This window comes from Schistocerca nitens, chromosome 12, assembly GCF_023898315.1.
Source record: "Schistocerca nitens isolate TAMUIC-IGC-003100 chromosome 12, iqSchNite1.1, whole genome shotgun sequence".
Lineage (NCBI taxonomy): Eukaryota > Metazoa > Arthropoda > Insecta > Orthoptera > Acrididae > Schistocerca > Schistocerca nitens.
Genome location: NC_064625.1, coordinates 24315666 through 24342236, shown reverse-complemented (window position 1 = coordinate 24342236; position 26571 = coordinate 24315666). Strand labels below are relative to the sequence as shown.

Genomic DNA, 26571 nt, shown 5'->3' with positions numbered 1-26571 from the left:
GGCCCGCTGCAACTTCTTTCTATTCCTGAAGATGAAGAAAACTGTGAAAGGATGTCATTTTGCCATGATTGGTGGGATAAAAACAGAATGGCTGAAAGAGCTGAACACCATAACAAAATGTGAGATTCAGAAGTGCTTTGAGGACTGGAAAAAGTGGTTGTATACCATATATATTTTAAAAATTGTGTAGTCTATGTCTGTACGAACATTTATTAGAGTACTGTGAAAAAGTTTGATATAAATTGCTCAAGAAAATGTTTAGACTCTTGGTAACAATGTTATACAACTGCTTGTCTTTATATAGTATTGTATATCACACAATTCCATTTAATATCTTAGTGCAACCAGTTTCACTGTAGTGTCTCAGGCTAAGGATTTAACACCTATCTGGGTAAAATGTTTCTCCCCCTCCCCCAATGACTTATTAAATCAAGTCTGCCCACAGATTCAGTGATGTTACCTGCGATTTAGGCTCTTTGAGGAAGCATCTTAGAAGGGGAGATCATGTAATAATAGGAGGGGTACTGGTAACATTGTGGACCGTAACCTCAATATACTACTGAGAATGTCATTAGGCACACTGCTGAGAATGCTGCTCTCACTAATGTAAAGATTATGTTCCTCTTTGAGCAGTGTGAGATGGCCCGAATGAAACACCCTGTGGAAGATGTTAATGCAGAGGTAGGAAAATAACTTGTCGGAGAGGGATGTAGGGGTACGGGTAGGACAGATACGTCACCATTCAAAATTAAAGCTGTGAGGACCGCTCGTGAGTCGTGCTCGGGTAGCTCAGTCGGTAGAGCACTTGCCCACGCAAGACAAAGGGCCCGAGCTTGATTCTCCGTCTCATACGTGGTTTTGATCTGCCAGGAAGTTTTATATCGGGACACACTGTGCTGCGGAATTAAAATTTCATTCTGGAAACATCACCACTCACTCAGTTATATTGTACACAGCACGGTTTACATATGAATACTTCTGGTAAGTCACCTTGCACAGCTGACTGCCAGAGGCAGCCAATCTGATCCAAGCACTATCCAACTTATTACAGTGATCTCCAATGTGTTCACTAGGGTTTTTTTGGGGTAAATTCATCAAAATGACAGATCTGCTGAAGTTAAGAATATTAAAGATCAGCCATCAAACTATCAGAAGCCTTATAAATAAAAAAGATGAACTTCTCATATCCAATCAGGAGAATGAAATGGGTAGATGGAATTTCAGCAGACTTCTCGCTCTGCGGAAATCGGCAAAATTCAACAGTTTCATCTCGATGGATACAAGCTAATTTCACACTACTGTAAAAGAGTGAGTGGCTATACACACACAAAATGGAGTTAAGTCCCTCACCCTTGAAGTTAAGGAATACGATGAACAGCTTTTTTATGCCACAATAGTGGATTGAGAAACACACGAGCTTGTAGTACTGACAATTTACAGGTAACAGGCAGGAAATATTTGAAGCTTCATAAAGAACCTGCCAATAGTTTTAATGACATTTTGCAGACTTAACTGGAGAATCACTATTTGTGGAGACATTAAAATTATTTTCCTGTCAGACAGTACTGAGTGAGGGCACCAAGAGTTGTCGATGTCCAACTTTGGATTATTTTTCCACATTAAAATTTCCTACGTGGGTTGAAGGACAATGTGAAACAGCTACTGACAATTTATTTTTAGACCCGACAACGTCCAATAATTTAGCTGTATACCCAGCAGACAATGGTTTATCTGGCGACAGTGGTCAAATGTTAACAATAAAATATACTGACTTGTTAAGAATAGATCATAGAAGAAAAGTGTCTTATCACAGAATCATATAAACAATGGTTCAACCACAGTATTTTGGGAGAAATTATGTGAAGTGTGGTGGAGAAAAATTTACGAAGCAGGCAGTGTTGATGGAAAATTTCAATCTTTCTTAAACATGTTCCAACAGTATTTTGAGTCTTGTTTTTCCCTAGAACAAGTAAAGGTAAAATTGTACAGAATCAAGGATAAGAAGTGGATAACTCCTGGGATGCTAGGACGAGAGAGCTGTATGTAATTCAGAGAACGGGCAGCAGTCAAGATTTGAAACTAATTGTACTACCAGTATTGTTAAATCCTTCCTTATGTCAGTAACAAAGCAAAACTCATGTAGTATGTTCAAAAAATAAAACACTCTATGAATAAGGCAAAACTATTCGCAGCATTATTAAACAAGAAGCAAACAAAATTATTCATTCAAATGGAATAGAGCTCCCAGCAAATAACTTGGGCAGCACTGGTGATACTTTCAAATCACTGGCCACCAAATTCAATTATTACTTCCTCATAGTGACTGCATCCAGTACTAGAGAATGTAATACACGTCTTAGATTTACTTCTGCAGACACTGCATGCACCACCAGCAGACATTAGTTTACAAAACTTAACCTCTGAAGAAATTACAGAAATTATCAGATCACTAAATAGTAGTAATAATCCTAGCTGTGATAGTGTTTTTAGCAGAATACTAAAATCTTGTGCCAACTTAAAAGGATTACCACTAAAGGTATATTTGTAATTAATCATGGAATTGAACCATATTTCCTGACAGACATAAGTATCTGTAGTAAAACCTATCTAAGAATTGGAGATGAGCAACTATCTCTAATTACAGATTTGTATCACTCCTTCCAGTCTCTTCAAAGTTGTTTAAGAAAGTGGCCTATAGTAGAGGTGCTCAACGGCAGACAGACACTTCTAATAGTGGACTGTTAGATTTGTAGTTGTGGGACAAAATCCTTCGTCAGATAGGGAGGGAGGAAAAAAAAAACACACACACACACACACACACACACACACACACACACACACACACACACACAGACACACACACACACACCCATGTGGCTACTATGTAGTTTAGATAAAACTGCCTGCTTATATGCCCTGTGTGTGGAAGCAGTGCATCTACAAATGTATGTATGTATGTGTTTCTCCCCCTCTGAGGAATTATTCTGTTCAGTAGGTAAAACCTAACAGTGTGTTATTAAAAATGCCTGTCAGCTGCTGAACACATTCTCTATGCTGTGAGTAGAAATCCATCATAATATTCATAATGAATTTTTGTAGTTTAGTGGATGAAATGAGATGGTGATCTTTGCAGTCTATGTCATTAAATTATTTTAATTGATCATAAACACCATTTAACACAGGTGAAACAGAGAACCATGAATACACAAGTCAGGTAAACATACTAAATAAGTATTGAGTATTTGCATAGCTGCAGGTATCACATATTAAAGTTGAAAAGTGTGTCACCAACTAACGTGCAGAACAAGTATCAGGTATTTTTAACTGTTTTTCCTAATACGGGAGGTACATCTCAGCATACAGTATGTCGTCACAGGAACCCTTCTCGAGGCCGCCATCAGAGAGTGGGACAGGCCGGAGCAGTGACACCTCATGCACCTCGTGGACAGCATGATGAACAAGGTCTGTGCATCTTACAAAACACACTGTGGAGAATCACAGTATTTAGTGTCGCCCAGTGGCAGATTTTGATTTCACAGGTGCACACTTTGAGACAAAGTGCCTTTATTTATGTGTTTTTTGTACTTTTTGTTGTTGTTGTTTTTTGTTTTATAAAGCTTATTCTTTTATTCCTACGCCCCTTGAATTTTAGTTTACAGATATGAAGGTGGAGCAAAATGTTTTTTGAGTGAAGTAATTGGATAAATTTGAAGCATAGAGAAGACAGTGTTCTCCCTAACCACCGCCATTCTGCCACACAGGAATGCACGGGCTCCATATGCCTCGCCTACGGACTGGAGTCGTGCCAGTGTACTCCCGGGCCCAACGACAAGAAGACGAAGGCTTGCGAGTTGTGCTGCAAGCAGCCGGGTGAGAACCAGCCCTGTCTGTAAGTAGCTCCACCTCTCGTCACAAATTACCAAGGGAATTACCTGTAGCATAGTAAGGAGTTAACAGTTGAATATTATACAACCGCCTTACAACTTCTACATTACCGGTAAAATCAATCTGGTGATACGTGGTGTTTACAAATTGGTCTCCATAAATGTAGGGATGTGTTCCTGACACCAAAACATTATAAAAATCTGTATGAATTGTTGTTGTTGTTGTTGTTGTTCTGGTCTTCAGTCCAGAGACTGGTTTGATGCAGCTCTCCAGACTACTCTGGCCTGTGCAAGCTTCTTCATCTCCCAGTACTTACTGCAACCTACATCCTTCTGAATCTGCTTAGTGTATTCATCTCTTGATCTCCCTCTATGATTTTTACCCTCCACACTGCCCTCCAGTACTAAATTGGTGATCCCTTGATGCCTCAGAATGTGCCCTACCGACCGATCCCTTCTTCTAGTCAAGTTGTGGCACAAATTCCTCTTCTCCCCAATTCTATTCAGTACCTCCTCATTAGTTATATGATCTATCCATCTAATCTTCAGCATTCTTCTGTAGCACCACATTTTGAAATCTTCTATTCTCTTCTTGTCTAAACTATTTATCGTCCACATTTCACATCCATACATGGCTACACTCCATACAAATACTTTCAGAAAAGACTTCCTGACACTTAAATCTATACTCGATGTTATCAAATTTCTCCTCTTCAGAAAAGCTTTCCTTGCCATAGCCAGTGTACATTTTATATTCTCTCTTCTTCGACCATCATCAGTTATTTTGCTCCCCAAATAGCAAAACTCACCTTCTACTTTAAGTGTCTCATTTCCTAATCTGATTCCCACAGCATCACCTGATTTAATTCGACAACATTCCATTAGCCTTGTTTTGTTTTTGTTGATCTTCATCTCATATCCTCCTTTCAAGACACTGTCTATTCTGTTCAACTGCTCTTCCAGGTCATTTGCTGTCTCTGACAGAATTACAAAGTCACTGGCAAACTGCAAAGTTTTTATTTCTTCTCCATGGATTTTAATTCCTACTTGAATAACATCAGGGATAGGCTACAACCCTGTGTTTCACTCCCTTCCCAATCACTGCTTCCCTTTCATGCCACTTGACTCTTATAACTGCCATCTGGTTTCAGTGCAAATTGTAAACACCCTCTCGTTCCCTGTATTTGACCCCTGCCACCTTCAGAATGTGAAAGAGAGTATTCCAGTCAACGTTGTCAAAAGCTTTCTCTAAGTCTACAAATGCAAGAAACGTAGGTTTGCCTTCCCTTAATCTATTTTCTAAGGTAAGCCGTAGGGTCAGTAGTGCCTCACGTGTTCCAACATTTCTACAGAATCCAAACTGATCTTCCCCGAGGTCGGATTCTACCAGTTTTTCCATTCGTCTGTAAAGAATTTGTGTTAGTACTTTGCAGCCGAGGCTTGTGAAACTGATAGTTCCGTAATTTTCACATCTGTAACACCTGCTATCGTTGGGATTGGAATTATTATATTCTTCTTGAAGTCTGAGGGTATTTCGGCTGTCTCATACATCTTGCTCACGAGATGGTAGAGTTTTGTCATGGCTGGCTCTCCCAAGGCTTACAGTAGTTCTATTGGAATGTTGTCTACTCCCGGGGCCTTGTATCGACTTAGGCATTTCATTGCTCTGTCAAACTCTTCATGCAGTATCATATCTCCCATTTCATCTTCATCTACATCCTCTTCCATTTCCATAATATTGCCTTCAAGTTCATCTCCCTTGTATAGACCCTCTATATGTTCCTGCCACCTTTCTGCTTTCCCTTCTTTGCTTAGGACTGGTTTTCCATCCGAGCTCTTGATATTCATACAAGTGGTTCTTTTCTCCAAATTGTCCTGTAGCCATCCCTGCTTAACTGTTTTGCACTTCCTGTTGATCTCATTTTTTGAGACATTTGTATTCTTTTTTGCCTGCTTCATTTACTGCATTTTTATGTTTTCTCCTTTCATCAATTAAATTCAGTATCTCTTCTGTTACCCAAGGATTTCTACTAGCCCTCATCTTTTAACATACTTGATCCTCTTCTGCCTTCACTATTTCATCTCTCAAAGCTACCCATTCTTCTTCTACTTTCCCTGTTCTTGTCAATCGTTCCCTAATACTCTCTCTGAAACTCTCTACAACCCATGGTTCTTTCAGTTTATCCAGGTTCCATCTCCTTAAAGTCCCACATTTTTGCAGTTTCTTCAGTTTTAATCTACAGTTCATAACCAATAGATTGTGGTCAGAGTCCACATCTGCCCCTGGAAATGTCTTACAATTTAAAACCTGGTTCTTAAATCTCTGTCTTACTATTATATAATCTATCTGAAACCTTCCAGTGTCTCCAGGCCTCTTCCACGTATACAACCTTCTTTAATGATTCTTAAACCAAGTGTTAGCTACGATTAAGTTATGCTCTGTGCAAAACTCTACCAGGCAGCTTTCTCTTTCATTCCTTATCCCCATTCCATATTCACCGACTACTTTTCCTTCTCTTCCTTTTCCTACTATCGAATTCCAGTCACCCATGACTATAAAATTTTCATCTCCCTTCACTATCTTAATAATCTCTTCTATCACATCATACATTTCTTCAATATCTTCGTCATCTGTGGAGCTAGTGGACATATAAACTTGTACTAGTGTGGTAGGCATGGGCTTCGTGTCTATCTTGGCCACAATAATGCGTTTACTATGCTCTTCGTAGTAGCTTACCTGCACTCCTATTTTTTTTATTCATTATTAAACCTACTCCTGCATTACCCCTATTTGATTTTGTATTCATAACCCCGTATTCATCTCACCAGAAGTCTTGTTTCTCCTGCCACCGAACTTCACTAATTCCCACTATATCTAACTTTAACCTATCCATTTCCCTTTTTAAATTTTCTAACCTACTTGCCCGATTAAGGGATCCGACATTCCATGCTCCGATCCATAGAAAACCAGGTTTTGTTTCTTGTCAGTAGTCCCCACGTGGAGATCCGAATCAGGGACTGTTTTACCTCTGGAATATTTTACCCAAGAGGATGCCATCATCATTTAACCATACAGTAAAGCTGCATCCCCTCAGGAAAAATTATAGCTGTAGTTTCCCCTTGCTTCCAGCCATTCACAGTACCAGCACAGCAAGGCCGTTTTGGTTAATATTAAAAGACCAGATCAGTCAGTCATCCAGACTGTAGCCCCTCTTCAGGAACCACACTTTTGTCTGGCCTCTCAACAGATACCCCTCTGTTGTGGTTGCAACTACGGTATGGCTATCTGTATCACTGAGGCATGCAAGCCTCCCACCAATGGCAAGGTTCATGGTTCATGGGGGTCCGTATGAATTTGGGTGAAGGATTTTTACATCCGTATGAATATTGGTGCAAAAATCCTTCACTAGGCACTAACACAGGTGCATTACCAGCGCTACATGTGATACATTTACAAGAATTGCTCAAAGCAGATTCTTGCTGCTTTGATTAGTGCCTTGAGGCTGCTATTCATCCGTTGGCATACTCTGTTGAAAATTCCTGGAGTGCATCAAATTTTGTCAAATCCGTTTTGGAAACGTTCATTCAGAATGTTGCCATTGTGTACAGAAGTTGAACATACCAACAATTTTAAATGTCCCACAGAGGCAAAAAACCATTGGATTCAGATCTAGTGATAGGGCAGGCCAGACAATGGATCCCCTCGACTAATCCAAAGATTTGGAAACTAAGTGCTCGCTGGTATCTCAATAACTAAAATGATCTGTTAGATGATGCCTACAGGTACAGTATTAAGTAACTGAAACACCTTGTTACTAGATACCATAGGTACATTTATGCAGTAAGTATTTGTGGCTAGAAATAGGACCCATAAGATGATCAGAAATCATTTTGTCTAACACAATGATGTTAAACAAAGGACAACCAGACAAATAATTAACAAATGCCAAGTCCATCTGTAAGTAAGAATGTAAGCAGAAATCCACATTTGAGCTACATCACACGGTCAGGGATCACTAAAGGAAATTACTTTTCTAACTTGCTAGCGAAGGGATTTTAGACCCTTGTTCATTTGAACTTTTTGTGATGATTTGGTGTTACAAAATACATCTCTAAATGTATGGATACCAAAAACAAAGATGATGTGACTTACTGAACGAAAGCGCTGGCAGGTCGATAGACACACAAACAAACACAAACACACACACACACACAAAATTCAAGCTTTCGCAACAAACTGTTGCCTCATCAGGAAAGAGGGGAAGGAGAGGGAAAGACGAAAGGATGTGGGTTTTAAGGGAGAGGGTAAGGAGTCATTCCAATCCCGGGAGCGGAAAGAATTACCTTAGGGGGAAAAAAGGACAGGTATACACTCGCACACACACACATATCCATCCACCCATATACAGACACAAGCAGACATATTTAAAGACCATATCTTTAAATATGTCTGCTTGTGTCTGTATATGTGTGGATGGATATGTGTGTGTGTGTGAGTGTATACCTGTCCTTTTTTCCCCCTAAGGTAAGTCTTTCCGCTCCCGGGATTGGAATGACTCCTTACCCTCTCCCTTAAAACCCACATCCTTTCGTCTTTCCCTCTCCTTCCCCTCTTTCCTGATGAGGCAACAGTTTGTTGCGAAAGCTTGAATTTTGTGTGTGTGTGTGTGTTTGTGTTTGTTTGTGTGTCTATCGACCTGCCAGCGCTTTCGTTCGGTAAGTCACATCATCTTTGTTTTTAGATATATTTTTCCCACGTGGAATGTTTCCCTCTATTATATTGTATGGATACCAATTTAGAAATAACCTGTATGGGGGAGGGGGGGGGGGGAGAAACTGTTGATATTCTGTTTTTCTAAACAGGTAGTGTGGTTCACGGTCCATGGTGCACTGTTTATGGCTCCCAGGGGCAACAAAAATTTGATTTTCAATATTTCATGTGATTATTGGCAGAATTTCAACATTCAAAACGCTATCCTTATCTGTTCAATATATCCATTACATTAAAAGTTTGACATCAAGACAAGTATTACAGTTATTACAGACAGGTATTGTAATGTATGGAGGCAGTGTAACTCATGGCATGCAGGTTATCTAGACCAGGGGTACTCAACAATATTATGAGAAGGATAGATTAGATTAGATTAGATTAGATTAGATTAATACTAGTTCCATGGATCATGAATACGATATTTCGTAATGATCTGGAACGAGTCAAATTTTCCAATACATGACATAATTAAGTTAACTTAACAACATACTTAAGTTAATATAACAACTTTTTTATTTTTTTTAATTTTTTATTTTTTTAATTTTTTTTTTCTTAATTTATATCTAAAAAGTCCTCTATGGAGTAGAAGGAGTTGCCATTCAGAAATTCTTTTAATTTCTTCTTAAATACTTGTTGGTTATCTGTCAGACTTTTGATACTATTTGGTAACTGACCAAAGACTTTAGTGCCAGTATAATTCACCCCTTTCTGTGCCAAAGTTAGATTTAATCTTGAATAGTGAAGATCATCCTTTCTCCTAGTATTGTAGTTATGCACACTGCTATTACTTTTGAATTGGGTTTGGTTGTTAATAACAAATTTCATAAGAGAGTATATATACTGAGAAGCTACTGTGAATATCCCTAGATCCTTAAATAAATGTCTGCAGGATGATCTTGGGTGGACTCCAGCTATTATTCTGATTACACGCTTTTGTGCAATAAATACTTTATTCCTCAGTGATGAATTACCCCAAAATATGATGCCATATGAAAGCAATGAGTGAAAATAGGCGTAGTAAGCTAATTTACTAAGATGTTTATCACCAAAATTTGCAATGACCCTTATTGCATAAGTAGCTGAACTCAAACGTTTCAGCAGATCATCAATGTGTTTATTCCAATTTAATCTCTCATCAATGGACACACCTAAAAATTTGCAATATTCTACCTTAGCTATATGCTTCTGATTAAGGTCTATATTTATTAATGGCGTCATACCATTCACTGTACGGAACTGTATGTACTGTGTCTTATCAAAATTCAGTGAGAGTCCGTTTACAAGGAACCACTTAGTAATTTTCTGAAAGACAGTATTGAAAATTTCATCAGTTAATTCTTGTTTGTCAGGAGTGATTACTATACTTGTATCATCAGCAAAGAGAACTAACTTTGCCTCTTCATGAATATAGAATGGCAAGTCATTAATATATAATAAGAACAACAAAGGACCCAAGACTGACCCTTGTGGAACCCCATTCTTGATAGTTCCCCAGTTTGAGGAATGTGCTGATCTTTGCATGTTATGAGAACTACATATTTCAACTTTCTGCACTCTTCCAGTTAGGTACGAATTAAACCATTTGTGCACTATCCCACTCATGCCACAATACTTGAGCTTGTCTAGCAGAATTTCGTGATTTACACGATCAAAAGCCTTTGAGAGATCACAAAAAAATCCCAATGGGTGGTGTTCGGTTATTCAGATCATTCAAAATTTGATTGGTGAAAGCATATATGGCATTTCCTGTTGAAAAACCTTTCTGGAAACCAAACTGACATTTTGTTAGTACTTCATTTTTACAGATATGTGAAGCTACTCGTGAATACATTACTTTCTCAAAAATTTTGGATAAAGCTGTTAGAAGGGAGATTGGACGGTAATTGTTGACATCAGATCTATCCCCCTTTTTATGCAAAGGTATAACAATAGCATATTTCAGTTTATCAGGGAAAATGCCCTGTTCCAGAGAGCTATTACACAGGTGGCTGAGAATTTTACTTATTTGTTGAGAACAAGCTTTTAGTATTTTGCTGGAAATGCCATCAATTCCATGTGAGTTTTTGCTTTTAAGCAAGTTTATTATTTTCCTAATTTCAGAGGGAGAAGTGGGTGAGATTTCAATTGTATCAAATTGCATAGGTATGGCCTCTTCCATTAACAGCCTAGCATCTTCTAATGAACACCTGGATCCTACTATATCCACAACATTTAGAAAATGATTATTAAAAATATTTTCAACTTCTGACTTTTTGTTCGTAAAGTTTTCATTCAATTTGATGGTAATACTGTCTTCCTCTGCTCTTGGTTGACCTGTTTCTCTTTTAATAATATTCCAAATTGTTTTAATTTTATTATCAGAGTTGCTGATTTCAGACATGATACACATACTCCTGGATTTTTTAATAACTTTTCTTAATATAACACAGTAGTTTGTATAATGTTTGATAGTTTCTGGGTCACTACTCTTTCTTGCTGTCAGATACATTTCCCTTTTCCGGTTACAAGATATTTTTATACCCTTAGTAAGCCATGGTTTGTTACAAGGTTTCTTACGAGTATATTTAACTATTTTCTTGGGGAAGCAGTTTTCAAATGCATTTACAAAAATGTCATGAAATAAATTATATTTTAAATTGGCATCAGGTTCACAGTACACCTCATCCCAGTCTAACTGCTGTAGGCTTTCCCTGACATTTGCAATTGTTAAATCGTTGACTGAACGTACTACTTTGGAGGACTGTTTAGTATTGCTGAATGGAGCTATGTCATATATTGTAACTAGCTGTGCACCATGATCAGAAAGACCATTCTCAACAGGCTGAGCATTTATCTGGTTAAACTTATCTTGGTCTATAAAGAAGTTATCTATCAGTGAGCTGCTATCCTTTACCACCCGAGTAGGAAAATCAATAACGGGTGTCAAATTGAAAGAACCGAGTAATACTTCAAGGTCATTTTTCCTATTACCCTCTTTCAGAGAATCTACATTGAAGTCCCCACAAATAATAATATGCTTCCCCCTGTCTGACAGATAGCACAACAAGGAGTCCAAATTTTTCAGAAATAGATGAAAATTTCCTGATGGGGACCTATATACAATTACAATTATAGATGTGCCTTTCTTTAATTTAAGCTCACAGGCACGTGCTTCTATATGTTTCTCTACACAAAACTTTTTTGTTTCTATACTTTTTGCACAATGATAACTTTTGACATATATGGCAACTCCTCCTTTCTCCATATTTTCTCTCATTACATGTGCAGAGAGCTTATATCCACTTACATTTACCTTTTCCATATCAGTACCTTTTCCATATCAGTAACAATGTGATGCTCAGACAGGCATAGTAAATCTATTTCATCCTCAGCTTCTAAATCTTCTAAACAAACCAGAAATTCATCTATTTTATTCTTTAAACTCCCAATATTTTGATGAAATATACTTACATTATTTTTAATTATACTTTTATGAGAACCTTTCCTTATTCTAACATTTGCAGTACTCTCCTGTCTGAGTTTCTCATTGTGCTTAGGCCTAGTTCCTATACCAGTGGTCACATGGTGTTCAGAGAGGCAGATTATGTCAACTGGGTTGGGTCACTTTAATTCATCAATGCAATTACCTAGGACTGAGATACAACTTGGTGGAGATAAAATTTCTGGTGATTGGTGAAAATTTATAATTGACAGCTATGATTGGTGATCCAATGTGCTAGAATTGTGCTGTTTAATTTCTTTCCTAAACTGAAGATTTGTTTCAATCCTGGCCTCTCATAGAACTTGACATCTTTCTGTCTTACCTATCCTAAAAAAGGTGGTGCTCCAACACCTGTAACCACTGGTCTTTTACCATTCATGGCAGTGCCTCCCCCCCCCTTAAATTTCCTGCTATTACCCCAGCCAGTTTCCCCTTCCCTTTCCTGTTGAGATGTAGGCCGTGCCTGGTATAGTCCCACCTACTGAGAGAATCAACAGGAACCACACCAATATGAGCCCCCGCACCCAACCCAAGCAGCCGTTCCAACTTCAAATTAACTCTCCCAACAGAAGAGTTCAAATGAGGCCGGTCATGGCGTCTCAGGACAGATACAAATTCAACATTGGTGTGTCTCGATGCCGACGCAATCTTTACCAGGTCACACTCTATACTGTACCCAGGATCTCTGTTGATGCTGTTCCCTGGCCCTCCCACAATAACCACGGTGTCTTCCCTGGTAAGCTTTGCACTGACTCAGCATTTCCACTATATGTTGAGTAGCAATCTATCTTTTTCATAATATGAACATTTAGTATTTGGTGACAAGTTTTATACCCTTTTATGGAAGATATAAGCATATCTGTTCTCATTTTGTAAACATTTATTCTGTATTCTTGGTTGCTGAGATGTTCCACATCCCAAAGGACCTCCCCGCTAACAATGAATTGGAACGAAATGTACAATCTAATCTAATGTAATTTATAGCAAGTTAAAGCCTATAATAATAATAATAATAATAATAATAATTACTTACCAAAATCTTTATTTCAAAATTTTATGAAAACCTTTCTAAAACCATACATACCACACACCATGAAAGCTGAAATGCCAACTGGTGGGCAGTAGGAATCAGGTTTGACTGCCACTGGTCTAGACTACTCATCCAGCATTTGAGAATGAAAGCAGTTAGTGACTTGTAACAAGATTTACACGCTTTGAAACTTTTTCTTGGTGACATTTTCTGCACTTGTGATTTCAACTGTTAATAGTTACAACAGCTGAACAGTCTTTCTCTATATCAGGCATAAGTACCTGCAGAATATTAGGCACATTTGAGGAATGAACCAGCAAAAGAATCGTCCTGTAAAGATGTGAAGGGTTAAATCGATTTCAGGTGACATTTTATGCTCAGTCAACGAGCTGACCAGTGCAGTGGTAAGACACCGGACTCACGTTTGGAATAACAGTGGTTCAGATCTCTGGCCATCCAAATTTAGGTTTTGCATGGTTTCCATGAATTGGTTTGAGGTAAAAGACTGGGGCAGCCACTCTGAAAATTACACAGCCACATTCCCTTGCCATACTGCCTTAATCTTCCTATCTTGCCCTTACTATGTGGTTTTGTGTATCATTATTGGAGAAGAAATTTCTTTCTCGTGAAGTTTGCCTTTCCTTGTATTCTTTCAGTTCCAAATCTTCTGTGTATTTTTTATATTCCACTCAGTATGAGAAACAGTTAAACAATGTGACCATAACACTTTAAAGGAACTTTTCAGTGGGAAGCTTCAGCTTTCGAGGTGACATCAGGGGAATAAAAGCAGTGGGAACAAGTACTAAGTAACATCCATTCCTCACTTTTCGGCCCTTCTCAGCCACTAATGACTTTCTCAAACTTATCCTTCACAATTTTTATTTTTTATTCTCTTTTCTTTTTTAGTTTCTCTGACAGAGAAGGAGCAAATAGATTAGAAAAATTGATATTCATATTAAGTTCTAAGTATAACAGCAGGAAAATATATTTTTCTTATTGAATAATATGCTCAGTGCTCAGAAATGTGTTTTGTTCATTTTTACACGTGCATCCCAATTACTTCCTTACAGGTCGTCATTTGAATGGAACCAGTATCCGTACGATGTACCTGACATGTATGCAAAACCGGGAACACCGTGCAACGATTACAACGGTTACTGTGACGTCTTCCAGAAATGTCGCGAGGTGAGACCCCGTCTTGCACCTTCACCTGTATGCCACATGTTGCAAAACCAGAAATTTTTATTTAGTTGTACTTCTCTTTGCAGTGTATTTCCGATTGATCTCTCTGCTTTAGGAACAATTCTTATTTTGTAACCTTCTCACACCATTTTACCTTTTATTTTATCATAATTATATTGTGATAAAATTAGGAGCTTCAAATTTGAGATCTATTTATTTGATAGAAACTACATAAAGTAATTCCAAATTAAATTAAAATTAAAATTAATTAAAAGATATTTTTACGGTAGGGTTGTTCTAGAGTGTAGCCCCTTCACACACTCAACAAAGTTATGAGCAGATACAATAGCAAAAGGTTAATTTCAGTTAACCTCCCCTTTCATATAGCTAATTGGTTTTAATGACTGTGTAAAACAAAACCCACGAATTTCCAGGTCGACCCGTCAGGACCTCTAGCGACACTTCGCAAACTGCTCCTTTCGGACGAGAGCATTGCCTCGTTCAAGAAATGGGTCATACAGTACTGGTATGCTGTGCTCTTCATTGCGGTTGGAGTCATTCTCCTCATGGTTTGTGCAATTTGGATTGTAATGGTTAAGCTTTCTTCATGGTTGTGTTTCTTATGTGAAAATTTCATTAAATAATCACTTTAAACTTAATCCCGATTTATAAATATTAATATCAGTAATAAAACCTCATCAGCTATGGAAATATTCTCAGTTTTCCAACAAGTTGAAGAGGACACCACACAAATAAGAATGCACTTTCTGAAGAATGAAATATGTTTTATTCCAATTTATTTTCATGTGCATCAGTTTCATGTAGCTCTGTTTAATTATTATAACTCAGACTTGATATTGTGAAAATTCTAAATTACTATATAAAAATAGTAAATTTTCATGTTATTTGATAACTGCTTCGTTTACCAAAGTACTTCCCTTGTGATACACAGAGCTTGTTTCCTCCTTCAACAGCAGCCCTCTATGACTTCAAATATTTTATAATCATGATTATCTGAAAACTATGATAATATGTTCTGTATTTCATCTCTCTTCCCACAGAGATGGCGGGCAAACTTTATTCGCCGTACGTAAGTTTTCTACAGTAGGTTGGGGAGTTGCTACCTTCTTGTACCCCAGCACCGTGTAAAAAATAAAATAAAGTTTTTACATTTGCTACAACTAAACCAGCTTCTAGAGACAAGCTAAGCACAGACCCTCCCCTCTTGCTATTCCAATATGCACTCATCTCAATGTATATATTTCCTTCAAAATTATGCACCAATGATCTCTTGTAAAAATTTGTATCCTCAAAACTATTTGTTTATAGCTATTTAACCTTTAGATATAAGAAAAATAAGGTAATTACTATTATCACGCAGCACCTGTAATGTAATTGTGAAGAAAGAGTTTCAATCTCTTCGAATGTGGAGTATCGAGTGTTGGACAGTGGAGCCTGTCTAGCTCCTTGAGAACTGTTATGGGTCATTAGAGAAACATGTTGTAAGAAAGAACATGTACCAAAAAATAGTAAGTAACAAGGAAATATAGTAAAGTAACATGAGAAAAAGGAGAGTGAAAACAGAGCAAACAGATTTACAGGCAAAGAGAAGAGGCAAGTAGAAAATCCATTTCTAATAGAGGTTCAAGAAAAGGATATTGTGAGATTGGTTGGTGTGCTAGAGTGATAGTTCGAAGATGAGGTCACATTAGTATGAAACATGAAGCGACTGCATTATGGGGAACATGCATATTTGAATACTATGTCATAGAGTTTGTGTTTTGACACAGCTCAGTGGTAACCATCTGTGCAGTGGAAAGTTGGATTTTTACATTTCTTAATGAGTGAGGAAATAGTACTTGACATGGATGCATGTCATCAAGAATTAGGTGGGCGATTTGGGGTTTTAGATGGGTAGGAAGGGTTGTTGAAAATGTCTAAGCAACTGGGGTGGCATAGCATATGTTACTGTGTGTGTGCTCACACATTGTTTATGAATCTACTGTCAACCAGAGAAGAAGCTGTACATAAAAATGCTCATATGTAACAAGTTTACAACAGTGAGAAGTAAATGGTGGGTTTGGTGGCATCATTCTCAGATGTTGGAACACAGAATTTGATAGAAATAAATTTTTGAAAATATAATGTAATCGGCCAAGATAAAAATCTACCGGCAGTGACAGGAGAACACATGTGTAAAGTCACCATTTCTTAAACATCACCAGTCCTTTTCCTTCATCCCTCTTCCTTCCCCATCATCCTTTCTGCCAGAATAAGGAGTCACTGGCTCTGAAAGCTTGCAAATTTCAGTACCTTTATATGTGTGTTCCCCTGCTGCTGCTTGGTGAGTAGATTTTTTATCTGTCCCATTATATTAAAGTTTGATAGAAACCTCTTATGTTTTAATATCTATCTGCAGTCTCAGTGTTAACTATCAGTAACTCTCCAGATGCCTCATCAACACAAATTCAGATTCATCATAGACGCCTTTATGAACTTCACTAAATTGAATAGTGGAAAATTCTGGTAGTGGCAGAGCACACTCATAAAAGAGAGTTGTAATTAGGCAAGCTTTCAGAACCAGTGGCTCTTTCTTCAGGCAAATGGGTTAAAGGGGGAGGAAGAGGGGTGAAGGAAAAGAACTTGAGAGGTTTAGGAAAAGGGGCAGATTTCGGGACAGTCGGCCAGAACTGCCGGTCATGGGAGATGTACTGCATGAGATGAGAAGTAAAGACTGATTGTTGGGGACTGCATCGGATGAGATTTGAAAACCTGAGAGTTTAAAGGTGGAAGACAGAGATAACTGCACAAACATCATACAAAAGTTAACAAGAGCAAAAAGCTAAGTGCATTGTATGTAACAGACAAGGGAGGAGTGTGGTGAAAAATAGATGGGTAAGACAAAGAAAGATGTAGAAAACTAAAACGCAGTGAAGAAAAGAGTAGATACAGTGAAGAAATGCCGAGATGGAAGAAATTAATATAAATTAAGGCCGAGTGGATCCAGATGACGCTTGTCTTGAAACAGGCACCGAGGTCACGATTGTCATATTGTAGAGCATGCTGTGCAACAGAATATTGCATGTTGCCAGTATACACCCTCTGCCTATGCCCACTTATCCTAATCAATAATTTGGTGGTAGTTGTGCCAATGTAAAAGGCCGAAAGTGTTTACATAACAGCTGGTATATGACGTGTGTCCTTTCACAGGTGGCTCTCCCTTTGTCTATGTTTTGCCAGTTACAGGGCTGCTGTAGATGGTGGTAGGAGGGTGCACAGGGCAAGTCACAGAGGTAGGAGACATAGAGTAGGCAGATGGGTGCAGAAGGAGCGTAGGGTCTGACAAGAATATTGCGGAGAAGCTATTCTAGGTGCGGTGCGCAGTATTTCAGACAGAATGGCTCTCATTTCAGGGCACGATTTTAGGAAGTCATGGCCCTGTCAAAGTAGCTGATTAATACATTCCAAATTAAGATAGTGCTGAGTCACCAGTGGTGCAATCCGAAGTTGTTTTTTGGAGGATTCAACAGTACCAGGATTCGAAATGATGGCCCAGGAAATCTGCTTTTGAACTAGGCTGGTGGGGTAATTACATGCCGTGAAGGCTGAGGTGAGAATGGTGGTGTATTGCTGTAAAGAGTCTGTATCTGAACAAATACACTTGCCTCAAATACCGAGGCTGTAAGTGAGGCAACTTTTGACATTTGAAGGATGGCAACTGTCAAAATGTAAGTTCTGTTGTTTCTCGGTCGGTTTAATGTGGGCGGAAGTGTGTAGCTGGCCGTTAATGAGGATGAGATATACATCGAGGAAAGTTGCATGGGATTCGGAGTAGGACCATGTGAAATTTAACTGTGTGAAGGTATTCAGAGATTCCAAAAATTTTAACAGGTCGTCTCACCATGAGTCCGTGTGGTAAAGATGTAATCAGTATATCTAAACCAAAATAGGGGATGAGGACTTACGGATCCCAGGAAAGCACGCTGCAAGCGACTCATCAAAAGGTTGGGTTAAGAAGGAGCCATCCTGGTACCCATGGCCGTACCCCTGGTCTGCTTGTATGTCTGCCCTCAAAGGTGAATTAGTTGTCGGTAAGTATAAAGTTGATTAAGGTGAATAGGAAGGATGTCGTAAGTTTGGAAGCAGGTGGATGCTGACTGAGGAAATGTTCAGCAGCAGACAGACCATGTACGTGAGGGTATAGAGGACACCTCTACATACAGCATCTGCCACCAAGATCCCATTCTTATGATTCATACTGGCCTGCAGTCCCCTCTGTAAAACCTCAGGCACCTCACAAGGACTAATACCTCAGTCCATAGAACTTTTCACTCCACCTAAACCACACACCCCCATCTTTGGCCTTCTTTCTAAGATCCACAAACCCAATCTTCCTGGCTGATCTATGGCTGCTGGTTTCAAAGCGCCCATCGAATGTTATATCTGCCTCAGCTGATCGGCACCTGCAATCCGTAGTACAAATACGTCCCTCCTTTATCAAAGATACTGACCATTTCAAGATCGTCTGAAATTTGTGCCCGTCCCACTCCCACCACACACCTTGCTTGTCACCATACCAACATCCGCCATGTACATGGTCTGTCTGCTGCTGAAAATTTCCTCACTAAGTGCCCACATGATTCCAAACCTATGACATCATTCCTACTCATCTTAATCAACTTTATTCTTAAACTACTTCACATTTGAGGGCAGACTTACAAGTAGATTAGGGGTACAGCCATGGCAACCAGGTTGGTTCCTTCCCATGTCAGATTTTCACGGGTAGTTCGGAGGGGGCTCTCCTGCGATCCATAAGGCTTCAGCCCCTGGTTTGGTTTAGATACAGTGATTACATATTTTATATATCGATTCACGGTGACACTGAATCTCTGAATACGTTCTCCTAATTAAGTTTCACATGGTCCTATTCTGAATCCCATGCACTTCCCTTGAAGTTGATCTCATCCTCACTGAAGGCCAGCTACACACTTCCGCCCACATTAAACCAACCAGCAAACAACAGTACTTACACTGTGACAGTTTCCATCCTTTTCATGTCACATATTCCCTCCCGTACATCCTTGGCATTTGCAGGAAACATATTTGTTCGATGCTGCCTTTTTACAGCAATACACCACCATTCTCACCTCAGCCTTCACTGCATGTAATTACCCCACCAGCCTAGTTAGAAAGCAGATTTCCTGGGTCATCATGTCCAATCCTGGTACTGCTGATCCCTCGAGAAAACAACTTCAGTACTGATGGCTCAGTACTATCCTGATTTGGAATGTATTAATCAGCTACTTTGACAGGGCCATGGCTTCCTAAAATCTTGCCCTGAAATGAGACTTATTCTGTCTGAAATCTTGCCCACCACACCTAAATTAGCTTTCCATCGTCCTCCCAATCTCCACAATATTCTTATCAGGACCTATGCTCCTTCTGCACCCAACTCCTTACCATATGGCCCCTACCCTGTGACCGTCTCCGCTGCAAGACCTGCCCTATGTACCCTCCCGCCAGCACCTACAGCAGCCCTGTAACTGGCAAAATATATGCCATCAAAGGGAGAGCCACCTGTAAAACGACACACATATACCAGCTATTATGTAAACACTGTTTGGCCTTTAAATTAGCACAACTACCAGCAAATTATCAATTAGGATTAATGGGCATAGGCATAGGGTGTATATTGGCAGCACACAATATCCCGTTGCAAAGCATCCTCTACAGCATGACGATCGTGACCTCGGTGTCTGTTTCACCTCACGCGCCATCTCGAGTCTTCCCCCAGACAGCAGTTTCTCAGAACTCCACAGGTGGGAACTAGCACTACATGTCTTTGGTTCTCACCGTGCCCCTAGCCTTAATTTATGTTAATTTCTTCAGTCTCAGCATTTCTTCACAGTATCTACTCTTTCCTTTATTCCACTTTAGTTTTCTACATCTCCCATAGTCTTACCCGTCTATTTTTCACCACCCCCTCCCACATCTGTTAAGTACAATGCACTTAGTTTCTCACTCTTACTTCATGCATGAAGTTTAATCAGTAATTTCTGTCTTGCATATTACCCTGTCTTCCACCTTTAAGCTCTCAGGTTAAAGTCTTGTCCAATGCACTCCCCAAAATCAGTCTTTCCTTCTCATCCCATGGGGTAAGTTCCCCTCACCGCAGTTCTGGGTGACTTCCAAAATCTACCCCTTTTCCTAGACCTCTCCAGTCCTTTTTCTTCACCCCTCTTTCTTTCCCTTTAACGCTTCTGCCTGAGAAAGGAGTCACTGGTTCCAAAAGCTTGCCTAATTTCAACTCTCTTTTATGTGTATGTTCCTACGCCACTCGGTGACTAGATTTTTTATCTATCCAATTAAATTATTGTGTCAAAAATTAATAATGACAACATTATGAAAAGATAGTTTGCTACTCAGTATATTGAAGAGACTCTGAGTTGCACAGAAGCACAACAAAAAGACTGCTATACATTTACACACAATTACTGTCTCTGACTGCTGAGACTGGGCTGCGCACATCGAGTGCACCTGATGGGAAAAGCAACTGTGGGTGGTGAGGATTAGGAGATGGCTGGGGCAGGATGGGGGGAGGGATAGCAGGATAAGAATGAGGGAAGATGTAGAGCTGCTTGTGGGGGCATGCAGGAATGAATGTGTTGGGGTCAGGGTAGGACTGCTAGGAGCAGTTGGGAAGTTTGAACTGGGGGGTGAGGGATGGGATGGGAAAGAGGGAGGGGGGGAGGGGAGAGGAGAGAAGTACAGGAGAGGAAAAGGACCCTACTTCCTCCTTCTCCACTCCTCCTGCCTCTCCCTCCCCTTCCAACCTCCTAACTCAGCTAGCAGCCCTACTGTCTCCCCACCACATTCATTCCTGCATGCTCCCACAAGCAAAAAATGCCTTTGGTTTAATGACAGCCACCCCAACATACGTATCAAACCAAGACACAAACTCCCCTGTTTCACAATAACATAAAATGGGCTGCCCTTCTTTGAAGTTTTTCTATGTCCTTTATCAATCTTATCTGTTGAGGATCCCGTACTGCACAGTGACGAGCGTAATTTAACCAGACTCTTTTATAGACCTGTTGCATCTTCTGAGTGGTCTACCAACAGGACACATTCTTTTATTTGCTTCCCCCCCCCCCCTCCCCACAACATTAAACATTATCTGTATGATTCTTCTAATTTAAATTATTTGAAATTACAATCCCTAAGTACAGGGCTATTACAAATGATTGAAGCGATTGCATAAATTCACTGTAGCTCCATTCATTGACATACGGTCACGACACACTACAGATAAGTAGAAAAACTCATAAAGTTTTGTTCGGCTGAAGCCGCACTTCAGGTTTCTGCCGCCAGAGCGCTCGAGAGCGCAGTGAGACAAAATGGCGACAGGAGCCGAGAAAGCGTATGTCGTGCTTGAAATGCACTCACATCAGTCAGTCATAACAGTGCAACGACACTTCAGGACGAAGTTCAACAAAGATCCACCAACTGCTAACTCCATTCGGCGATGGTATGCGCAGTTTAAAGCTTCTGGATGCCTCTGTAAGGGGAAATCAACGGGTCGGTCTGCAGTGAGCGAAGAAACGGTTGAACGCGTGCGGGCAAGTTTCACGCGTAGCTCGCGGAAGTCGACGAATAAAGCAAGCAGGGAGCTAAACGTACCACAGCCAATGGTTTGTAAAATCTTACGGAAAAGGCTAAAGCAGAAGCCTTACCGTTTACAATTGCTACAAGCCCTGACACCCGATCACAAAGTCAAACGCTTTGAATTTTCGGCGCGGTTGCAACAGCTCATGGGAGACGATGCGTTCAGTGCGAAACTTGTTTTCAGTGATGAAGCAACATTTTTTCTTAATGGTGAAGTGAACTGACACAATGTGCGAATCTGGGCGGTAGAGAATCCTCACGCATTCGTGCAGCAAATTCGCAATTCACCAAAAGTTAATGTGTTTTGTGCAATCTCACGGTTTAAAGTTTATGGCCCCTTTTTCTTCTGCAAAAAAAGCGTTACAGGACACGTGTATCTGGACATGCTGGAAAATTGGCTCATGCCACAACTGGAGACCGACAGCGCCGACTTCATCTTTCAACAGGATGGTGCTCCACCGCACTTCCATCATGATGTTCGGCATTTCTTAAACAGGAGATTGGAAAACCGATGGATCGGTCGTGGTGGAGATCACGATCAGCAATTCATGTCATGGCCTCCACGCTCTCCCGACTTAACCCCATGCGATTTCTTTCTGTGGGGTTATGTGAAAGATTCAGTGTTTAAGCCTCCTCTACCAAGAAACGTGCCAGAACTGCGAGCTCGCATCAACGATGCTTTCGAACTCATTGATGGCGACATGCTGCGCCGAGTGTGGGAGGAACTTGATTATCGGCTTGATGTCGGCCGAATCACTAAAGGGGCACATATCGAACATTTGTGAATGCCTAAAAAAACTTTTGGAGTTTTTGTATGTGTGTGCAAAGCATTGTGAAAATATCTCAAATAATGAAGTTATTGCAGAGCTGTGAAATCGCTTCAGTCATTTGTAATAACCCTGTATGTATTTGAGTCGATACCCTTTACATTTGTACAATTCATCATGTAATCAAAATTTAGTGGATTCCTTTTTGTACTCATTCAGATGATCTCAACTTTTCATTCTTTAGTGTCAGTTGCCACTTTTCACACCATACATATATTTTGTCTAAATCATTTTGCAACTGAGCAGCAAAATAGCTGAAAATGATTGAAGTAGGGAGGGTATAAAATGCAGACTGGCAATACCAAGAACAGAATTTCTGTAAAAAGAGAGATTTCTTAATGTCAAATAAATTTCAGTGTTAGGAAATCTTTTCTGAAGGTATATGTCTGAAGTGTAGCCTTGCACAGAAGTAAATGTATGTGATGAATAGTTCAGGCAAGAAGAGGATAGATGTTTATGAAATGTGATGCTAGAGAAGAATGTTGGAGATTAGACGGGCAAGTTGTGTAACTGATGAGGGTGTACTGAATTGAACTGGGAAAAATTTAACTAAAAGAAGCGATCAGTTGATAAGAACATCACCTGAAGCTTGTAGGAATTGTCAGTTTGGTAATAGATGGAAGTGTGAGTGAGTGTGTGTGTGTGGGGGGGGGGGGGGGATAAAAATGTAGAGGGAGACCTAGGGATGAACACAGAAGTACGTTCGAATGGATGTATGTTGTTGAAGTTACTTGGAGGTGAAAAGGCCTGCATAGAGGGAATTAGTGTGGAGAGCTGCATCAAACTGGAGACCATGGCAACAACAATGGCATTTATTCAAACACCTGTCTGCTGACAGGTGACATGTCTTATTTCCAGATGTTTATGTAGATTACTTGCACTCATTTTTCACAGTTTCATCACATATATTTATGAACCCTGAAATGTACTTAAGTTCATAGCGCAGCAGAAGCACTCCCATTTTCCCATAACCATAGTTCAAATTCTGTAGACTGTTGACTCATATTATACCATCTCCAAACAAAAAATCTGAAACACTGTATCGCCTGACTGTTTTGTTTGTCTGCATGGATTCTGAAAGTTGAACAACATTTTGTGCCAGTGATATGTAATTCCCTACGGAAAATTCCAGTTCCAGGTAGTTTTGTCTATTTGCTAGTTTAAATTTCTTATCCCAAGCTATTTGATATTAGTACAACACAAGATAAATATAAGAAAATAAAAATATGAATTTTAGAGTATCAGCAAGAATAGTTGTAACACATGAGATGTAATATATGAGATTACTCTTGCATTTAACAGTGAATGACTTGTCACATTGCTAGAGTGGTGTATGTGAATATTTTACTTAATTTGAAATTTATGCAACGGACTACAGACATTTCAGTTTTCTTAGAATGTCATAAATTTATTTGATTTCTTGAAAGATTTTGATTAATGCCAATTCCTCTATAAGCTCTTACATCGAAAGATGACATGCAATTCCTACACATAAATGGTGAAATTCTTGACTATATTCTAAACAGGGTTAACTCCAGTTACAGCAAAGGAAAGTGCAACTTTAGTAAATTTTTCTGATACCTCTGACTGTGGAATACATGTACTTGTACTGGTACTGCTGTTCCTAAGATTGTAGGGTAGGCAACTTTCAGAGGCGGTAGTATGGACCAAAACAAGAAATAAATGTCTAGTAAACATGGGCTCTAAAATGAATATGAGCTCTGTTCCTAAAATTCCGGAACTTTGCCCACTAATTTTTTCTATGCTTATATTTTACCTATTGTGCATGTTCTCCTTTGATATACTCTCATCCACAATTGACACACTGCATCCAGTGCTGTTTCCACTTCCAAAGGCAATATCGGTACACCTCTTACTGGATCGTGCAAAGCGCTGTCTGCGAATTTTCTTTTATCTCGTCTGTTGTTGAAAATCTTCATCCTTTCAAGGGGATTTCAGTTTTGGAAATAAAAAAGTCCACAGGAGCAAGGTTTAGTGATTATGGAGGATGAGGCAGCACAGTTATTTCATTTTTTTGTGCAATAGTCACACACCAACAGGGATGAATATAGGTGTACATTATCATTTTGCAAGAGCCACGAATTGTCTTGCCACATTTCAGACTGTTTCCTTTTCACATTTTCTTGCAGCCTTTGCAATACGTCCTGATAATGCCATCGATTAACAGATCGTCCCCGTGGTGTGAATTCAAAGTCGAGGAAAACTATCGGCATGGCTTTGACATTTAACCTGACCTGACAAAGTCTTGCAGAATCTTCCCGACCGATTGGTCTCAACACCATAACTGTAGACCCACATCGCATCACCAGTTACGATTCTGTTGAGGAAGATCTTATTGCCATGTGCACAATCCAAAAGCTGTTCACAAATTGCGAGGCGAAGGTCTTTCTGGGTCTTGACTCGTGAGTCATGGGATGAACTTGGTGACAATACGATGCTTTCCGAGATGCTGCATGAGGATTTCATGGCACGATCCAACTGAAATGTTACATTCGTCTGCAATCTATCGGACAGTCGGTTTTCGATTGGCACGCACAATTTCATTGACATTTCTGATACGAGTGTCCTGAACGAGTGTCATCTTTAACGCTCGTCCAGTCATTTTTAAAATGTGTGTGAACCATTTGTAACACTTTTTATGGCTTAAGCACTCATCACTGTATGTTTCCTGCATCATTTAGTGTGTCTCTAAAGGTTTTCTCGAGTTTCACACAAAGTTAACGCAGACACGTCGCTCCTCTGACTCTGCCATACAACAATGAAACTTCCGGCACTTACACATTAAATACAGGCATGTGCAGGGATGTCAACTGCATTTCACTCCAACACACCATTGATGTGAAATTATAAATGTTCTGGAATTTTTCGAACAGACTTCATACATTAAAAGCTATGAACACTTGTTCATCTTCGCTACTGTGAAACACATCTCCTCCACCAAACAATTGCTCATAGTTCATAATGTGTGCACTTCAGAGCTTGTATGTATAGAACACTTTTTTCTTATTTTGGTCCATACTCCTCCTCAAAAAATGTGGAGATCGAAGAGCTTGCAGTAGAAGGGATGTCTTTCACAGTAAGGAAGATCAGTAAGTGCCCATAGCATTTTAGAGCCCATGTTTACTCGACATTTTTTTCTTGTTTTGGTCTGTACTACCGAATCTGAAAGTTGCCTGCCCTACAGTTTTGGCAACAACAGTACCAGAACATACATTCCACTGTCTGAACTATCAGAATGATTTTTGCTTATAACTTCTGAGTCAGTTACTTTTGGACCAGCATTCCTTACCTCAAGTTGATACATATACCCTTTTCCATCACTAAAAGTTTCCAACATCTTCATGAAATCACCCTGAACACACAAAATGAGGTACAAGTAGCAGAACTTCAGATCAGGAGATATACAGGTTGTCCAAAAAACACACCAACAAACTTTAGGGGCAGGTTCATCAGAAAGATATAAGTAAAAAAGTCTTCTAAACATGGGCTTTAGAATGCATCTTTAACAGGTATTAGCACTTGTTCATCTTTGACACTGTGAAAGAGGTCTCCTCTACTGCAAGCTCTTTAAGAGCTCTATGTTTATCTTACATAGTGTGAAAAACAACTTTTCTACTGAACAAGTGCTTATAGTTCTTAAAATATGCCCTTTAGAAACCATATTTACTAGATTTTTCTCCTCGTTTTGGTCCATACTACCACCTCCCAAA

At 39.5% G+C, this 26571-nt stretch overlaps 1 protein-coding gene across 1 annotated transcript in view; it reads left to right on the top strand.

Annotated features, from left to right (window-relative positions):
* Window positions 1–26571, top strand: part of LOC126214871 (disintegrin and metalloproteinase domain-containing protein 10) — a 409342-nt gene that overhangs the window by 355817 nt on the left and 26954 nt on the right. The window contains exons 13-15 of the mRNA XM_049941518.1: window positions 3762–3889; window positions 14237–14351; window positions 14783–14917. Of these exons, the coding sequence (XP_049797475.1) occupies window positions 3762–3889; window positions 14237–14351; window positions 14783–14917 (378 nt within the window). The remainder of the gene's footprint in view (window positions 1–3761; window positions 3890–14236; window positions 14352–14782; window positions 14918–26571) is intronic.